At 44.0% G+C, this 18,441-nt stretch overlaps 2 protein-coding genes across 4 annotated transcripts in view; both read left to right on the top strand.

The window, feature by feature from the left end:
* Positions 1–7,890, top strand: part of mast1a (microtubule associated serine/threonine kinase 1a) — a gene marked incomplete at its 5' end in the record, with an annotated part of 53,473 nt that extends 45,583 nt beyond the window's left edge. Inside the window, 8 exons of the mRNA XM_079278320.1 lie at positions 1,216–1,379; positions 3,202–3,446; positions 3,565–3,816; positions 3,905–4,137; positions 4,451–4,573; positions 4,881–5,017; positions 5,209–5,396; positions 5,625–7,890. Coding sequence (XP_079134446.1) covers positions 1,216–1,379; positions 3,202–3,446; positions 3,565–3,816; positions 3,905–4,137; positions 4,451–4,573; positions 4,881–5,017; positions 5,209–5,396; positions 5,625–7,351 — 3,069 coding nt within the window. The 3' untranslated portion in view covers positions 7,352–7,890. The remainder of the gene's footprint in view (positions 1–1,215; positions 1,380–3,201; positions 3,447–3,564; positions 3,817–3,904; positions 4,138–4,450; positions 4,574–4,880; positions 5,018–5,208; positions 5,397–5,624) is intronic.
* A 2,560-nt stretch (positions 7,891–10,450) lies between these two features.
* Positions 10,451–18,296, top strand: atg4da (autophagy related 4D, cysteine peptidase a). Of its 3 annotated transcripts, none has more exons than XM_079279150.1 (11): positions 10,451–10,567; positions 11,600–11,867; positions 11,969–12,052; positions 12,419–12,592; positions 13,199–13,550; positions 13,640–13,704; positions 13,805–13,956; positions 14,104–14,182; positions 15,302–15,378; positions 15,651–15,770; positions 16,821–18,296. In XM_079279150.1, exons 2-11 carry the CDS (start codon positions 11,651–11,653, stop codon positions 17,001–17,003), a joined length of 1,503 nt encoding a protein of 500 aa, XP_079135276.1. In that variant the 5' UTR covers positions 10,451–10,567; positions 11,600–11,650; the 3' UTR covers positions 17,004–18,296. The 3 variants fall into 3 exon arrangements, with proteins under 3 accessions (XP_079135276.1, XP_079135275.1, XP_079135277.1); XM_079279149.1 differs by having other exon boundaries at positions 10,455–10,789; XM_079279151.1 differs by lacking the exon at positions 14,104–14,182 and having other exon boundaries at positions 10,455–10,789.
* Positions 18,297–18,441: the final 145 nt, after the last annotated feature.

Genomic DNA, 18,441 nt, shown 5'->3' with positions numbered 1-18,441 from the left:
AAATATAATAATTATCAATTATCAATCGGTTATAAGTCCAGGGTCCAGATACAACGGCGTCTGGGTGCGGACTGCGGTCCGCCTATTCGTGACCCCTGTATCCACAGCTACCTGGATCCAGGGAAGGCCGAGCCCTCCCTCCCCGTCCTCTGGAGGCCTCGCTCTACAGATGTGTGTTTGATGACAATCTTTCTATGGCCAAGTCTCTTTTAATTTGGAGCTGTGACTCTCTCTCCCAGTGTGCCAGCTTGTTCTTCCCGTCACTTCTTCACTCCTCAGAAAATCAAAAGTGCCTCATTGAGGTGCTCAGTTTCAATTAAATGGGATGTTTTTGAAGTTACGGTCGAGGGCTGTTGAGTCGCCTCTCTCAAGCAAAGCCTCTGCTGAATACATACACACACATAATGAGGACCGCAGTAAACGCACACATGTATTTGATTAATTCTCTTTTTTAATCTTTTATTTCATTTTTAACCAGGAAGTTTTGTACAATGTTTATATTCTTACAGTTGCAGGTCATGTTTTTACATCAGAAACCCATCCCCCCCCAACCCAACTGCAAATACAATAGCTATATAATAATAATAGGAGAAAAGAGAATAAGTAATAGTTAATAAAATAAATACAAATAAAGCAAAATAACAATAATAATAATGGGTGAATACAAAGTACTAATACCACATGGGAGCCCTGACAGTATGTGAGAAAGGGCCTCCAATTTTTCAAAATTCTTATCAGATCCATGTACAGTGTAGCAGGACATTATGTTCTCAAGCCATTGATAATGTGTGGCTGGGGCAGCTTCTCTCCATCTCAGTAAAGCTGAGCTGTAAGAGTGGCAAAAACCAGCGCATATTCAATATGATTTATTGATGTAGAGCTGCAATGATTAGTTAAATAATACATGATAGAAAATGATTACATTTTGAAGTAAAAAAGGACAGAAATTCCCAGGTTTCACCTTTTCGATTCACAAAAGACACATATGCAGTAGTACTGCCTAAGACCTGCAAAACAGACTTTTGATGTGTAAAATAGGAGTTCCCCACTGGTCAGAAATACAGGTTTATTTTCAAAGCATTCTTAATCCTAATACACCACAAACTGCATCTTGGTTCCTTGCACAGCTCTGTACATCTCATCCCTATTTCCTCAGAGCTATAAATAACTGCTAACAGGCCAAATGAAGATTGATCTGACTGTGTCCCCCTGCAGGTGTACAGCAGCATGGAGCATCTGTCTCAGCTGGAGCACAAAGCTTCCAACTCCGTGTCCCGTCGGGAGCACAAGGGCCCGCGGGATGACAAGGTGACCAAGAGAGAGAGCCTGGGCAGCTTCAGCATGAGAGACAAGAGCTGGAGGACCGGATCCCCGGAGATGTGAGTGGTGGGCGTTATTGAATGCTGGGTTGTAGAGGCATGTGGGCAATGAGGGGAGGGGGGGGCTGTTCTGTATACTTCAGATAGGACTCAGGGTGTTCACAAGGTGCTTCCCTGAAACTACCCCAGTGTGCCTGAATAACTTTTGCTTTCTATCTCACTGACACCAGTTATGACACTTCTTTAAAAAGAACTCGGTGCGAGAGTTCACACTCATTTTTATTCAACAACAGGCTTCAGATCCCACCTTTTGCACAGTTTGGAAAAGTGGAAGTGGATGACTGGTTTATATGACTCACACAATATGTCTCTGATGTGTTGCTTTTTTTCATGATTTGTTGATGAATATGCAAATGTGGCTGCTGTTCTCACTCAAATCCACTGTGTAACTTCCCAATTAAAATACACAAAAGGATAATTGCTGGTAAATTTAAAGCTATTGGTCACAGAGGTGGTTTAATGTGGCTATTTGAACCCTCGATAGTTAACTTCGAGTTATTATCTGTATGACTCTAATAGTGATATTACACATTACCTTGAATGAAGGCTTTCACTTTTTCAGCCCTTTTAAATAAAAAATGTACTCTGACCCTGAGATCTAGATTCATGAAACATAATTGTGCTCTGTTGCTTTTGCTTGTCGTGCTTTGAGGCAGCTCACAAAAAGTCCAGGCTTCATATTATTAATACATTTCCAACTGAGCGCACACAGCAGAGGCTGATTGCCATTTACTTCTCATAACTCCATTTCACCTCGATCTTTAGGAGGCATGCGTCTGAATTTCGATCTCTCTACATCCACATGTTAAATAGAATCATTCATTTATATATTCTGCATTCATAGTGCTTAGAGAATGTAATAAGGTGAAGGTGGCACATCACTTTTTACCTTTCATATTGGATCTTCTGTCTCCAATATCAAGTAAGAATTATCAGCAGCTCACCAGCTATGATTACTTTTTGGCTACAGCTCATGAAATGTATTCATTTCTTTAATTAAAGGAGCTTGTAAACCAAGAAAAGTTATTTTTACATTTAGTGTTACTCACCAAAATGCAGGGTGTGTATCCTTGAGCAAAGCCATTGTACATCCATGTTTAATAGCGAGCAGTCTTCTTCTTTTCCGCCTCTGCTGGCACATTGCAGAATATCTCTGCGCGCTAGATTAGATAACATCAGATTCAACTTTATTTTCACTGCTCAGTTCAGGTTCTGATACAACGAATTGCAGTTTAGCATCCAACACAAAGTGCAAAAAAGCTGCTAAGAGCAGAGTAATGTACATGCGGTAATATAAATAATGCATATAATGGACAGGGCTCGATATGAATCTGCTGGATATACAGTATGAACAGTATGGACAGTATGCTGGTCCTGGATCTGGTCTGTTTCTGGGGATTGAGGTTTTTTTTAAACTCAACAAGTTGATCATGGTGACTTTTTATTATCGGGATGATCATGAATATTCGAACATTTCCACCTCAGAATGAATTGTAATCACTTTGCCATTCACTTTTCATCCAGCCCCATCATCAGGTCAAAATGTGTGCAATACTTTGATTCATGACAAAATACCTCAAAACGAATTCCCATCAGCCTCAGCTGTACCTTGTCTGGTGCTAATTAGCAAATGTTGGCATGCTAACATGCTTCATGGTAAGTATTACACCTGTTAAACATCAGCATGTTAGCATCGCCATTTAGAACATGTTAGCATGCCGACATTAGCAGCTAGACTAGACTCTGGACTCCGAGCCTTGTTGGATGATGGATTCTTACAGAGAAGACACTTTTTGTCTTTTCTTTGTCCTTCCTCTTGTAGGAAGCGCCTGTCTTGTTCAGAGTCCCTCTACATGGAGGGGGATGCGAGCCCTCCTCTTGGCGCTCGCCGACGCTTCTCAGCACTGATGGACACACATCGTTTTGCCTCACCGCTCGACGGTGAGCCAGACTTCCTGTCCCGCCAGGCACCCATGAAGGTCCGTGGAACCTCACTGGACGGGACCAGTGTCCCCTCACCGAGCCTCCTGGAGCAGAGGAACGGTCTGAAGGAGATCAACGGAGCAGGTGTGTTATCAGGGGGATGGAGATAACAAAGCAGCCTGTAATACCTCATTAGATGACTACGTCATGCTACTTTAAACTAAAAAATCTATAATTTCTACATGACTCTACATCCTCACAGACAAGTCCCCTAGACATGGAGAGACAGCGGGAGTTACCACGGCCCCGTTAACCCCAGGTCCTGCAGTAGCCGGTCGTGATGTGATGACCCCTCTGTACGACCCTCTGGGGCCCCGGGCCACCAATGACCTGGTCCTCCGCAGAGCACGCCATCAGCATTTGTCTGGCGACAGCGAGAAACGCAACTCCAGAGCTGGAAACAAGGTCATCAAGTCAGCCTCTGCTACGGCCCTGTCTGTCATCATACCATCAGGTGAGCGCCGCAAGGAAAGAATCGAATGAAATCCTGTCGGTAATAATAGTTTCATGGCACGCTAATACGATACTTTGTTCCTCTCCAGTGGAGCAGTATGGCGGTTTCTCTCCGCTGGCCAGCCCCATGTCCCCCCACTCATTCTCATCCAACCCCTCGTCCCGAGACTCTTCGCCCAGCAGAGACTTTTGCCCGGCAGTCAGCGTGCTGCGCTCTCCCATCACCATCCATCGCTCCGGGAAGAAGTACGGCTTCACTCTCAGGGCCATCAGGGTCTACATTGGAGACAGTGACATCTACAGCGTGCATCACATTGTTTGGGTAAGAAACTTGTAGCAGTGTGTATTGAAGTCTGTGAACTCACATAAAGAAGGATGGCTTGTCCTGGGACTGAAGTTCTTCTGAAGTTAAGAAATTGTTGTTCAAATTTCACCAGTTAAATATGTTACTAATATTACTTATAAAATAAACGGAAAATAGTTCATGCTTTCCTCTAATCTAAGTCTTAATCTTAATCTTATCAAAGTAGTCGGTCTTATTTTTTGATTACTTGTATTTCGAAACAATTCATCGAATGTTTACATGTAATTGTTTTTGCGCTGTTCTGAGCTTAAAAAATTCTGTGTAACTGCAGCATGTGGAGGACGGCGGCCCCGCCCAGGAAGCTGGCCTGTGCGCCGGTGACCTCATCACCCACGTCAACGGGGAGTCTGTCCACGGTCTGGTCCACACTGAAGTGGTCGAGCTCATCCTCAAGGTAGGCAGCAGTAGGCTTATTCATTATCAGGTGTACTGTGTGTTTGGTAATATCCATAGTTCTCTGTATTTATTTTATTTCTGCCAATAATAGGCCACTTAGTTGTCTATTTATAAGCTGTCAATTTCAAGGAAAGGCTATTTGTGTACTTAGACAACGTGCTTGCAGCTCCCATGTACTGTAACTCTGAGCTTAGTTACTCTAAAGGTAACATTTTCCTGGTCGGTTTTCTGTCGGTAAACAAGCTTGACAGTAGATAATTACAAGGATCGGTGTAGAAATGATTTAATGTCACTGATCTGTGTAGAGTGGAAACAAGGTGACGGTGACAACCACGCCTTTTGAGAACACCTCTATTAAAGTGGGTCCTGCCCGCAAGGCCAGCTACAAGTGTAAGATGGCCCGACGAAACAAGAGGACCATGGGAAAGGACAGCCAGGACAGGTAAGCGCTTACGCACCTTTTTTCTGCAAGTTGATTCTCATTGTAACTGGGCAAAACAAAAACATGAAAAAAAGGCATCTTATATGAAATGTATTGATATAAAACGTTTACTGACATAAAATGTTTTATGTCAATCTCATTTCAAATCTAACTTTCCCTCCCTGTCTTTTCTTTGTCTGTCCGTCCGGCAGTAAGAAGTGTAGCTCCTTGTTCCGTAAGATTACAAAGCAGTCCAATCTGCTGCACACCAGCCGCAGCTTATCCTCTCTGAATCGCTCTCTGTCCTCCAGTGAGAGTCTCCCTGGCTCCCCGACTCACAGCTTGTCTGCCCGGTCCCCGACTCAGGGCTACCGCTCCACCCCAGAGCCCTCATACCTGGGTAGGACACTGGAAATAATGTACTTACAAGTATTAAAGCAACTGGTCAATTCACGCTCGAAATATTTGTTTCAAAAAATAGAATTGGCAGGAAAACAAGCTTTTGAAGCCAAAAATTGTACGAACCCTAAAAGCCCAAATTCTCTTTACTTCTAAATCAAAAGTGTGTCTGCTCCTCAGGGATTCTTTTCATCTTAATTGATCTTTTCTGATCTCTGTGTTCCTTTAGGTGCCTCCTCCCAGAGCAGCTCTCCGGCCTCCAGCACTCCAAACTCCCCCGCTCCCTCTCAGCACATGAGGCCCAGCTCCCTGCACGGCCTCTCCCCGAAACTGCACCGCCAGTATCGCTCTGCCCGCTGTAAGTCTGCGGGCAACATACCCCTGTCCCCGCTCGCCCACACGCCCTCCCCCACCCAGTCCTCGCCCCCGCCGTTGCCTGGCCACACCGTGGGGAGCTCCAACACCACCCAGTCCTTTCCCGTCAAGCTCCACTCCTCGCCGCCGGTGGTCCGCCCCAGGCCCAAGAGTGCTGAACCCCCTCGATCGCCTCTTCTCAAACGAGTGCAGTCGGCGGAGAAGCTGGGCTCCCCTCTGACCCAGTCCAGCTCAACAGGAGGGCTGGGCGGTCCGCTAAGGAAGCACAGCCTGGAGGTGCAGCACTCTGAGTACCGTAAGGATGCCTTCCTCTGTGAGCTCGGGCTCCAGAGCCTGCTGGAGACGGACGGGGAAAACTTGCCCCCTAATCCTCCACCCCTGCCCTCATCCTCTACAAACCCAGAAACCGGTGTCCTGAAGCCTGTGAGGAGACTAGGGAGGCAGGAGTCACCGCTCAGCAGGGAAACACTGCTGGCTGGGAGGGACAGGGAAGAGAGGGAGAGGGGACGGGAGAGGGAAAAAGAGAGGGATACTGATACCGGGACAGTCCTGGAGAGATTGAGTCGCTTTGGAGCAACAGGATGCCAGTCGTCATTAACAAGAAAATCTCATAGTGAGCTGTCCTTTAGCTCGCAGGCTGGCCAGAGCTCCAGACTTTGCGCAGAAACCACTAAAGCTACAAGTTCTTGCACCCCTAGCAAAACAACAGGAAGTCTAAGTGGTCAGAAGGGACCTGAAAAGTGTGTCCCTCAGAGTCCAGCGGACTTAACGTCAAAACAGCAAGACCCCATGGGAGCCAAAAGTGTGTTTTCTAATATTAAAGATGTCAAGGAGCAGCTGTGGGGCAGAACTGAACCAAAGCAGGAAGGAGACAACAGGGGTAGGCCTGGTGTACCTGGTGCTGCCTTCAACAGGAGCTCTGCTTCCACTCCGGATAAATCCATCGGCGTCAACGCGTCAGCGAAAGCCGGTCCTCTAAACATGAGCAAACCCTTTAAACCATCAGGTATGGGGGACAGCCTGAGAAAGGCTGGAGCAGAGAGTGCCGACTCGAGGACTCCAGACTTCGGCTCCAAAAGCCCCAAGCTACTAGCGCGGGTTCTCGCCCCCGTCGTCCCCCCACATGGGCAGCCGCTCTTGCTGGGCAAGGTGAGGCAAGGACTTGGGCCCGTCAACTGTTACCGGGGGACTCTTGACTGGGAGGACAAATGTCGCCTAGAAGTGGTGGAGGAGCATTCGCCTTCCCCCTCTCCCTCCCCGACGTCCGTCACCCCCTCCCTCTGCGGACCATTGCTCTGCAAGTCGCGGCCCGTCTCCCCTGGCGAAAAGACGAGCTTCGTCAGCCAGCTGACCACTGTGGCCAAAAGCGTCCTCGGGCCGATCAAGCTCGGCTCCCAGGAGGGGTCCAAGAGCAAAGAGCAGCAGACTAAGGCGGCGGAGGAGAGGCAGGGAGGGGCAGCGGGAAAGTCTGACACTCCCGCTGGAGGTCGAGTGGTTGTTGGGGCTGCAGTGGTGACCCAAAGTCCTGCTGCTTCACCGCTAGAGAGGGCTGCCATGGGAAGCAGCCAGTCGAAAATGTGACCCCATGGGGTCCCTAAATGGGACTTTAGTCAAAAAAAAAAGTTTAAAAAAAAAGATATGCCTTTTTTGGAAGAACAATGCAACAGAAGTCAAGCACTTCAAAACAATGTACATTCCAGTTTCAGAGTACATGAAATGTTATCTATTGATTCCAATGATTGATTCTAACTCAAAACCAGGAGTGAAACAATCGAATGTAAAGGTGCGTTCTCTGTTCATTTTCTATTATAAAGTATTTAATAACAGGATTCTTTAATGTAACGTGGAACACTTTACCAGATGTATATGTGTGTGGGTCTATGTGAACGCATGTCATATATGGTATGTACTGTACATGTATAATAGGTACAAGAAAGTCAAAAAGTGCTTTACCGATCAAAACATGCTGAAAACTGTGAATACCAAAATCCAGTCCCTCTATTTTGTCTTTCAAACCAGCGCTTTGTTCTCTCACTGCTTTCTCAAGCAAGACAATGACGAAGTGAGTCGTGGTCACATTGTAGTATTTGCATCAAACGAGGCAGCCGAGCCTCAGTTTGGCTTCAGCGGGTGAGCAAGCAGCAAGATGATGGAGCTCATTTCTTCTTCATCCGGTATAGTTTACAGAGTCGCTGGTGCATGGGTCAGACAAAGCCGAAGCAGGCACTCTGTCAGTGGATGTCATGTCTAGCTCTGACTGTCTGACTGTCGCAGGGGATTGTGTGTGTGCGTGTGTGTGTGCGTGCGTGTGTGTGTGTGTGTGTGTGTGTGTGTGTGTGTGTGTGTGTGTGTGTGTGTGAGTGAGAGCGTGTGAAGCCACCTTGGGTCTATTTCTGCTGCTTCTTGGAGGCTGTGTCGTCCTGCAGAGGAAAGCGTGTTTGACAAAGCTCCGGCTCAGCGCTTATCTCCCCTTTGCAGGAGGGCTGCCACAGCACCCTTTTTTTCAGCCTACACAAACACACAAACACAAACACGCACACCCACTCACATTGTCACAGGAGGCAGCACTGTCAGCAGCTGATTTTATTTTTTATGCATTTATGGCCCTACGAATTGGGACGCAAGTGTGTTTTGCAAGTGAGTTAAGAAGTGTGTGAGAACGCGCGTGTCTTTTCGTGGGGTAATTACACTCAGCGCAGGTGACTCAGCAAGGGTCACGACGGGGAACCAAACTGGAAATAAACAGGCGGCATTTCGGATCCAGTAACAGTTACAGGCTTTGCTGAACATTCTCCGACTTTACTAACAAATCACACAGGCTCAGTGATGGTAATGTGTGTGGATATAGCATACAAAAAAAAGGAATCGTAAGCACAGAGTGAACCTGTTGTTTCGAGCCCAAACGGGGGAAAGCAGGCCGTTATGGATGTAGCATACAGTTATGTGTTTGTTTAAGGGCTCTATTGATAAGGTAGGGGTTGTGGATATGGGTACAGTATTTGTTCTCCAACTGTTTTACATTAAGTAGGCTACTTCCTGTTGTGCTGGTAGCGGTTTTACATCAGCTGGCAACATTGTTTTGGTTTGGATTTGTCTAAAACAAACTAAAACAATGAGCTGAAAATGGTTAAAAGCTATGCAGAGCTACAAAGTGGGAAGTTGATTGTTGTGGTCTTGGCAGATCTTTTTACATAACCAGTCGGTAATATGTATATTAAATAAACATATATTAATGCAATTTTCCTTTTTGGAGGAATCCATCCTCAAATCAAACAATGTTTGAGGGTGTTCCAATGATTTGACATCCCTCATCAGAAAGTCTCATGCAGTTCACGCAGCAAACCATAGTTTTCTTTCATTCAGCATCGTACTCTACTGCCCTCCAGTGGTTTAAAACATCCACTGTAAGACGTGTTTCCATAACATGTTCATTATTAATCTGCTGGAGTGAGTTCCGACCACTAAAATACTGCAGAATGGAGGTTATTAGCCATAGGGTTACTGAATATGCATTTATGTTTATAATGACAAAAAATCTTTGCAGTAATTATCAAATGAACACTTGAAACATGAATTTATTCCTTTCCTGTTGTCGTGTTCTTCACGTGACTGTTAATTATATCTTCTGGGATAGGGATTGACATTTTTAATATAATATACTGTCTTATATATTCTACTGATAGGAAGCAGTTCTTTTATATCTTGATGTAATAAATGAGGCATCAGGTCAGCTCTGATAACCTGACTAAGAAAACTAACTGTAATGTAATCTTCTACAGATATTACGCCCACTTTCAGGCCTTTTTCCCAATCAATGGTGTCTATAGTGTTACATGTTTGAGAATTTCTTTTTTTCTTTTTGTGATTGACAGAGAGAGTAGTATAAATGCACTTTATTTGGAAATGTTGCTGGTAGTTTGTAAGTTACTTTGACGAAAAAGAAAATATAGCCTACTGTATACAGATATGTAGTCTAGAAATGAAACACGAAAGTCCAAGTATAAAAACATTCCACGTTTCTCTGTTCACTGACAGTGTATTTATTTGTACCATGGGGCATTTTTGTTTGTGATAGATGTGATTCAAATGCAGACACCTGAAGTGCAGTATGTGGAATAAAAATTCTGAGATTTGTTCCAAGACCTGCCACCTCTTTCTCTTTTGTGACTATAATCTGTGATAACAATGCTGAAGCAACTCTTATATTATCACAATAAACACTTGTTTGGCTGCATAACGTAAATATATATATATATATATATATATATATATATATATATATATATATATATATATATATATATATAACATACGTTTTTCACTACAACAATTCATAATGTCCAACGTAAAAAGGCCTATCATTTTAAACCTGTGTACATAAACTCTTCATTCAACATTAATAATATATATGAATATAAAATATACAATATTGTACAAATGTAGCACCTGTCACTCAAATCAAACATATATCGATACAAATACATATCAGTCATCTAGTTAACGTTACTATCATGTGATTATATTACATAACTTCAAGAGTTAATATTAGCCAATAGCACGCTGTTAATGTCTAATATATACTATAAATGATCCAATCAGCTTCCTCACGGTGCTCACTGCAACCAATGGTGGTGTGTCAGGAAAGGACAACAGGAAGTGAATGTCCGCTGCTGTCAGCGGAGACGCTACTGCGGCGGCCAGGAGAGCAAAGCCCCCACTATGTACTGGATTACCTTCACCTCGGGGTGCACACTAGCTTGTTTGTTGAATGGAGGAACGCGTACCATACTGCTGAAAGTAACATTTATTAATATTTGTGGTCAGTCCGGCTAGGTAACTTAGCTAACACCGGGGGCTAGCGTCTTGAAATGCTAAACTTAGCTAGCTTTAGCAAGCTAGTACATTAACGTCACATTTATCTGTGAAGACAAGTCGAGTCGTGGTTGAAGACTGAGGAAGTCGTTCAAATGAGTCAAAATACCACAAGGCACCGACCATCTTAGCCGTCGTTTACAGCAGGTACGTAACGTTAGTTGTTTGCTATTGTGTCTTTTAATAGTAACGTTAAGTGAATTACCCGTAGCCTAAAGGGGAGGTGTAACATACGGTCACTTGACTATTAGACTTAGATATTGTGTTAGGAGAACAATATCGTGGATATTATATTGCAAAATGACTTTGAGGATGTTGATCCTCGCGCAGGCGTTGACAGACTCATTTCTGCGCTGCAGCGAGTGATTGCTCAGGTGTTAGACAGCTTGATCTGCACTGAGACATGGTGACTGCCACCATAATCAGATGACTTTCACAGTCATTGGAAAACCCGACATGCCGGTTGTCAAATGCTAATCACATGACGTTTATTCTGCACATAACTGTTTCCTGTTGAAACTGCTACTCATCAGTTTCAGACAGGGGTGGAAAAGTCACTGGTACTTTCCTGTTGTGTGCTGTGTGCTGTGCACTGTGAAAGACTGATGAGTGAGGTGTACACTGACGATGTAGCAATTATTTATATTTTTCAGGAAGTGAGGACTTGCCTTTGGCCTACAGACTGGCTGCTGTGCCCTTTCCCTATGAGTATAAAACAAAGTTATTTTGTAGCATCGAGAATGTAATCTTGACTTTGCTTTTGCCATAAAAAACTTAAACAAGGGAGGAAGGAGGAAACCTCAGGAAGAGCAACAGAGGAGGATCGTAAATGACTACATGGCGAAACAGAATTATTAGCCAGCGTTAAAAAGCGCATGAGAGCACGTCAAGTGTAAGTTAAAGAGTTTCAAGCAGAGTCAATAATTTAACCTCCCTTTTCTTCCCCGCCCCCATCAGTTCTGCGTTTCAATGAGGAGCACCAACATTCAGCTCTGAGGGCTCAGAGGCATGAATTCCGTTTCCCCCAGCGCAGTGCAATACGTAGGGGGAGTGATGCAGGAGGAGCTGGTGGAGAGCCAGAGGCAGCAGCCCCTGGAGCGGCAGGGCAGCTTTGGTCTCAGGCCAGCACAGACTCCAGATCCCAGTAGAGAGGCCACCGGAGAGCCTGACGAGATGGACAAACTGAAAGCCAAACTGATGTCAGCGTGGAACAGCGTCAAATACGGTTTGTACTTGAAGTACTTGACCGTGTCGGTGCCTTGATCTTGTTCATTGTCTTTGTTGCCACTTTGACAACTTCCATTGTCTCTGCTCCTCTCTCTCTAGGTTGGACTGTTAAGTCTAAAACCTCCTTCAACAAGATATCGCCGGTCACTGTCCTGGGACACTCGTATCTGCTCAACAGTGAAGGTTGGCTCTAAATACAAAAACGTCTTTTAAAAAAATTGGCCAGATTGATCCCTTTCTAATCAAAAGTGCTTGTCTGTAGATGCTGCGTTTCCTCTCTACACAGAGACTCCAGGTGTTGGACTGATGTGTGTTTTGGTTCACCACAGTGGTGTAAACTCTTTTCCTTTGAAAGGTTGCCGGGTTCACATCAGAACACAACAACAGCAGTTGACCTAAAAAAAAAAATTTCCCCTTTGATTTCACAGTCCTGTAAACTGATGTTTCTCATGTCAGATACACATGAGATCAAATTCATGAGCAGTTTGAATCAACAAAGTGTAAAAGTTCTCTTTCTTTTTCTCCCTCCACCCCTTCACCTCCTCCCAGATGAGGTGGAGCGATTTCGTTCGGCTTTTGTGTCCAGGATTTGGCTGACCTACAGGAGGGAGTTCCCTCAGCTGGAGGGCTCCACCTTGACCACAGACTGCGGCTGGGGCTGTATGCTGCGCAGTGGACAGATGCTGCTGGCTCAAGGGCTCCTGGTCCATCTGATGCCCAGAGGTTTGTCTCACCGTTGCACGCAGTTGTACTTTCACGCACAGGAAGTATAGCTACATTTAAAGGTGGCCAATCTTTGTTCTCTCAGTAGTGTGACACATATTACATTTTACTGTTGGAGGCAAGTACTCCTTTTAAAGTGAAAGGACTTCAGTGAATACTTTTTCTCAAATGTTTATGTCCATTAACACTAGATCTGTCCTCTTTTCATCCTTTCTCTTTTATCTAATTCCTGTGTTCTTCATCTCACCATTTATATCTCCGGCAAGTTTTTATTGACTCAGTTTCACTCATTTGGGTTCTCTGCTCCTCGCCTCTCTCCTGTTGTCCTTTTTTTCTTTTTTTTAATTCATACTTTCTGAGCTTTACTTATCCTGAATTGTTTCTGTTTCTTTTCATTGCTGGCAGAGTTTGTCTCTCTTCCGCTCTCCATCATTCTATCTGTTTTTAGAATTTCTTAATAATTGTGCCCATTCTTATTTCGTTTGATATTCAAAAGATGTCTACTCTCAGATTGTTTTCATGCTGAGGACTGAAGAAAAATTGCCCAGATATTTTAGCCTGTCTCTACTTAGTTGCTAAGTGCAAGCCTTTTTCTGTATTCTGCAGATTGGGCTTGGCCAGATGTTCAGCAGCTGACCGAAGTGGACTTTGAGGTGTTCAGACCGCGTTCCCCAGCCCGGGCTGGAGGAGTCCCCATCCCTTCCTTTGGCTCGCCACGAGGGTCCAACACCCCGGAAAAGTCCTTGACGGGTGATCAGGCGCCCAAATGCAGCCAAAGGAAGAGACCGGAGTGTGTGCGGGACAGGCAGGCAGAGCCCATCCACCACAAGCTGGTCACCTGGTTCGGGGATCAGCCCCCAGCACCTTTTGGGCTTCACCAGCTGGTGGAAATTGGCAACAGTTCAGGGAAGAAGGCTGGTGACTGGTACGGCCCCTCTATAGTGGCACACATTCTAAGGTAAAGATGGAGGAAGAGGCTTTTTTTTACAAGCAAGGATTTAAAATGTCTTTGCATTGATTGGAGTTATGAATATTTTGTTTTTTCAGGAAAGCGGTAGCCAAAACCTCCGTGCTCCACAACCTGGCTATATATGTGGCTCAGGATTGTACAGGTGAGATTGACACACTAGATGTTGTGAGAGTCCAGTTCAACATGTATTCCTTTTGAAGTCTTCTCCATATTTACCGTCATGGTGTTTCCGTGCTCTGCAGTGTACAAAGAGGACGTGGTGCATCTATGTGACCTGTCACTGAGCCAGACGCCCCCTGATCCGTCCAGCCAAACCTGGAAGTCCGTCATCATACTGGTGCCTGTACGGCTGGGAGGGGAGGCCCTCAACCCGTCCTACATCGATTGTGTCAAGGTGTGAATACTCTGCGTTCACCCCACCCATCCACAGACCCCTCTCTGAGCTCACTAGAGTAATGTTTCCTAAAGAACTTTGTTGAAGAACTTGAGTTCTCTCTCACGTCTCTCAAGTCGTATTGAAAACATCCGTGTTCATTTCCAGAACATCCTAAAGCTGGATTGTTGTATTGGAATCATCGGGGGCAAACCGAAGCACTCACTTTACTTCATTGGCTTCCAAGGTGAGAGCTTTTTCTTTTTGTCGAAGGAATCAAGGGATTTAAGAACAATGTTGTTATTCCGAAGAAGGAACTTGGTGTTCTTTGGCAACGTCATGGACCATAGAGGACCATAGAGCTCTCGTCTCTGCTGTTTGTCTCATGGTTGTGTCATGTTGACGGTTGGTACACTAAGGACTGTGCACAGTGAGTCAGTTGCTGTAGGGCTCGGTGTACAACAAATGACTGTAGCTGTGTTATTGAGTGACTATTTATGCAACATTCAAAGCGCTTCTTTTCTGTCCTCTTGCTCTCTGTCACTTTTTCTTGAGGCGCCTCTTTCCCAAGGCAACAATCTTTGAATCGCTGATGAAGGCTCCATGACGGGGATACTTGCGTTAGCTGGTTAGCCTTACCTAACCATGAGTTAAACTGACTTAAACAATTTAAACACGGCATAGTAGAAGCACAATAATACACTTAACATTTTCACGATATTCAAAAACAACTGGGAGCTGACCAAACTTCTTTCAGTTCGTCCACTATTTTTTGTTTATTAGGACTCCTCTAAAGAGTTTTGTCTCAGTCAATGTTCTGCTTCAGCGATTCCCTCAGTACAGTCGGTAATAATAGTGCAGAGCCGGTCTCCTGCAGATGTTTGCTCATTGTGGATTGAACACCAGCTTGTTCAAAATGTAAACGTCAAATTATTTCATGTAGGATTTGTGAAGCGCTGTCTTCCTCAAAGCCGTGTAATTAAAGTCCAAACTGGCCGCTGCCTGTGACCGGCTTAGACTCTGTCGACCAAGCAATCAACTCTTCACCAAATATACTTCTTGGTAATCATTGATTTCCTCTTCCTGGAACAATGATTCTGAAAATCATCAACCATTCACACAATAGAAGTGACAGCTGCTTTAGAAACCAAACCGTGTTGCAGAAAATCCACATTCATACTTTTTTGTACCGCGGCTCATCGTACTTGATATTTGAATCTCTACTCATTCCAGGTAGTTGCAGCTTGATTCGGTATGAACAAGATCTAAGAATATTGAATCAGCAAAAAGATGACTGAGCCATTCAGCTGTTCCTGGTCACTTCACACTTTAATAGAGTATTTTGATTCCTCTTCCTGTCTGTTAGACGAGCAGCTGCTGTATCTGGACCCTCACTACTGCCAGCCCTTGGTGGATGTCTCTCAGGTCAACTTCTCACTGGAGGTTGTTTCATTATCTTTTTTATATATATATATATATATATATATATATATATATATATATATATATATATATATATATATATATATATATATATATACTGTATGTCACTCTCGCCTCAGTGTGTCTGGCTTTTTATCAGATCATAATATTGAACTTCTTGGACCGTGTGACTTTCATGCGCACTAGTGTTTTGTACGGGCCGTTAGAGATAACACGTCCCGTCATGAATTTTGATTGACCTTTTTATTGCGTCTCCTTCTGTCACTCTCTAGTCGTTCCACTGTAGCTCTCCCAAGAAGATGCCCTTCAACCGCATGGATCCGAGCTGCACCATCGGATTTTATGCCAAGAACAAGAAGGACTTTGAGTCTCTGTGTTCTGCTGTTAGTGTGGTGAGTTTGTACACCCTCCTGCCACTATCTGCCTCTAAATGTCATATAGCATTTACTAACAGCAGAGAGAATACCATTTAACTTCCGACTGTGTTAAAGGATGGGTAAGAAGAGATTGCCCAAACAAGGCCCTACCCAGGTCTGCTATGGATAATTGCATGATGCTATCTACTACATATTACAAAGGTGATCCCACGGGAGCTGGGGAAGCTGGAACTCACTCACTCGTCAGGCAGCATCCTTCGTTCTCTTCTGCTTGTAGTATTTTGCCATGCCGTTCTAAAACAAGAACATAAACAATGTGTCCTGAATGTAAGACCCAAACCCACCGCCTCTGTCAAACTAGCTGGACGTTGGGGAGCCTTGTTATTTATTCTGTCAAAGTTCAATCAGATTCATTCACATAAACGAAGGAGGCGCCGCATCACAGAGCGATTCCACACCGAGAGAGAGAGATCCAGCAGCACCCACAGAGGGGCTTAAAACGCAAATAATATGCAAATAAATAAATATATTTTCATTTCTATTCATCTGTTGAAATTATTTAAACGACACTTAAAATGCAGGCTTTCTTCCTCCCACTTGTATTTATTTTAACTGTAAAAGGAAGGTTTTCTGTTTTTCTTTATTTTTAAATGTACAGCACTTTGAGCTATAAAGTCTGTATGAAATGTGCATTTTATTATTATTATTATTATTATTATTATAATGTCCCTGTACATCCATTGGGTCGTAACAGTTAGCAGCCGTCTATTGCTTTGATCTGAACTTGCTTTTTCCTTCTTTTTTTTTTTTTTTAAATCTTTTGTTCATTTAATATCTTTAGATTTTTATGCTTTGTATCGAACACAAAATTAGCAATTTGAAGATGTCAACTAATTGGGAAAGTAAGATTCATAGAGAATGAAGATAATCTGTGGTTACAGTTCTTCAACGATGTCAAAAGCGCTTGATTTGACAGATATTCATGTACTCTCTTGACACGACATTCGTGGTGATTCTGAAGCATTCTGGGACATTTTTGTTGACTCGATTTTGTTGTCCTCCCAGGCTCTGTCGTCATCGAAGGAGAAGTACCCCATCTTTACCTTCGTGGAGGGCCAGGGTCAGGATTATGGACTTGAGGGTCACAGTGGCAACAACCACAGTGGACCTGCAGCCCACATTCTGCCCCCCGGCAACCTGAGCAGGAGTAACAACAGAAGAACCAGTGACGAGTTCGTCTTCCTGTAGGCACCGGGGAGGAGGCTCTCCTAGCTCTCACCCGTAGGGGGCGGAAGAGGCCGCCTCATTTCCTTTCAAAGGGAAGGACTTGATTCTCTTGATGGTGCAGCTGCAAGGTGGACATGACGTTTTAGTGATTTATCGCCTTTGCTGGTCAATGGAAATAAAGACTGTGTGGCTTCTGTTATCACCCTTTTTGTGTGGATGGGTATTATAAGCTAATGTAATGCGTACTGTCTGGATCATTAGTTCACTAAGCAAAGGCAGGATTTCAAATTGGTTCATTGTTGGACATGTTCCAACTACTTGACGTATTCTTGATTCACTTCATCAGATACCCTAATGCCTCGATGTCGAGCATGTTTGAGCAAAATCAAGCAGGTTGTGTTTTCATCCTGATCTGAGCTGGACTGGAAGGTGATGTGATACCCCACCTGTCTCCATTTTTGTTTTTAGTTCTTACATTTATTTATTAGGTTTATGAACATATTTCTGCGAGTGTGTTAGTTTAGCTTATCCGTTTGTCTTGAATAAGTGTACCGATTGTATTTAAGAGTCTGTCGCGTTGAGGTTTCAAATTCTTCCGAGAGCATCTTGAGCAGATGTAAATTCATTCTAGTGTGACGGTCTGTCCTGAGTGTCACACAAATGATGCTTCGGCGCTCCATCATTAAGAACAGGTAACCCTTCCAGGAATCTGCTCTGAAGAGTTACTCAAGCTTACAGTTAGCGGGTGAAGAGATTCCTTCAGCTGGAGCTGGATGTGGCTTGTGCCATGAAACAGGATGTTTAAGTTATCTGGATACATTTGCAGAGTAAAAACCCAGAATAGCTCTTTGATTTCCACTTGAGTTCAGGTTCTGGGTTCTACTTGCTAAAGTTCTACAGTCGATAAGACCGGCCCAAGCTGAATGGCGTTTTTGTTGCGATGTCATTTGTGTTTAGTTTGTCCCTTTTCTACGTGAAGGCGACTACTGCAGGTTGCTCTACTACTGTTATTTGATTTCTTGTCCTGATTAAACTTCATACACTGGAATCACATTTTATTTGCATCACATACTCTGAAGAGATGCACTGTTTTGTTCTCATCTGATCACTGCAGAAGAAGCACAGACTGTTCACGCTGAAACAAAATGCAATGTTTTGTCTTCACAATGTAATTCAGTGCAGTTCACTCCTGTTGATTTCACGGCACTGGAAGCTCGTCTTCCACCGTTCTACATTTGAAGCTAACCTGTGACCTGGTTTCTTGCTCACTTTGAACTCACCTGTGGATGTTAAATCTTCGTAACATAAAGTTAATATACTGGTAAACTATGAACTCCTATTTGTCAGTGATGACTTTCTAACAATTATTATTCACAGTGTGAAAGCCATCGTCAAGCGAAAGGCGCTGTAGTAAATGTTTGACAAAAACATTTTGTTCTTCAAAATACACTGACAGTGG

The sequence above is a fragment of the Melanostigma gelatinosum genome (assembly GCF_949748355.1).
Source record: "Melanostigma gelatinosum genome assembly, chromosome: 11".
Classification (NCBI taxonomy): domain Eukaryota; kingdom Metazoa; phylum Chordata; class Actinopteri; order Perciformes; family Zoarcidae; genus Melanostigma; species Melanostigma gelatinosum.
Note: the sequence above shows the minus strand (reverse complement) of the source record. Positions and strands in the feature narration are given on the sequence as shown.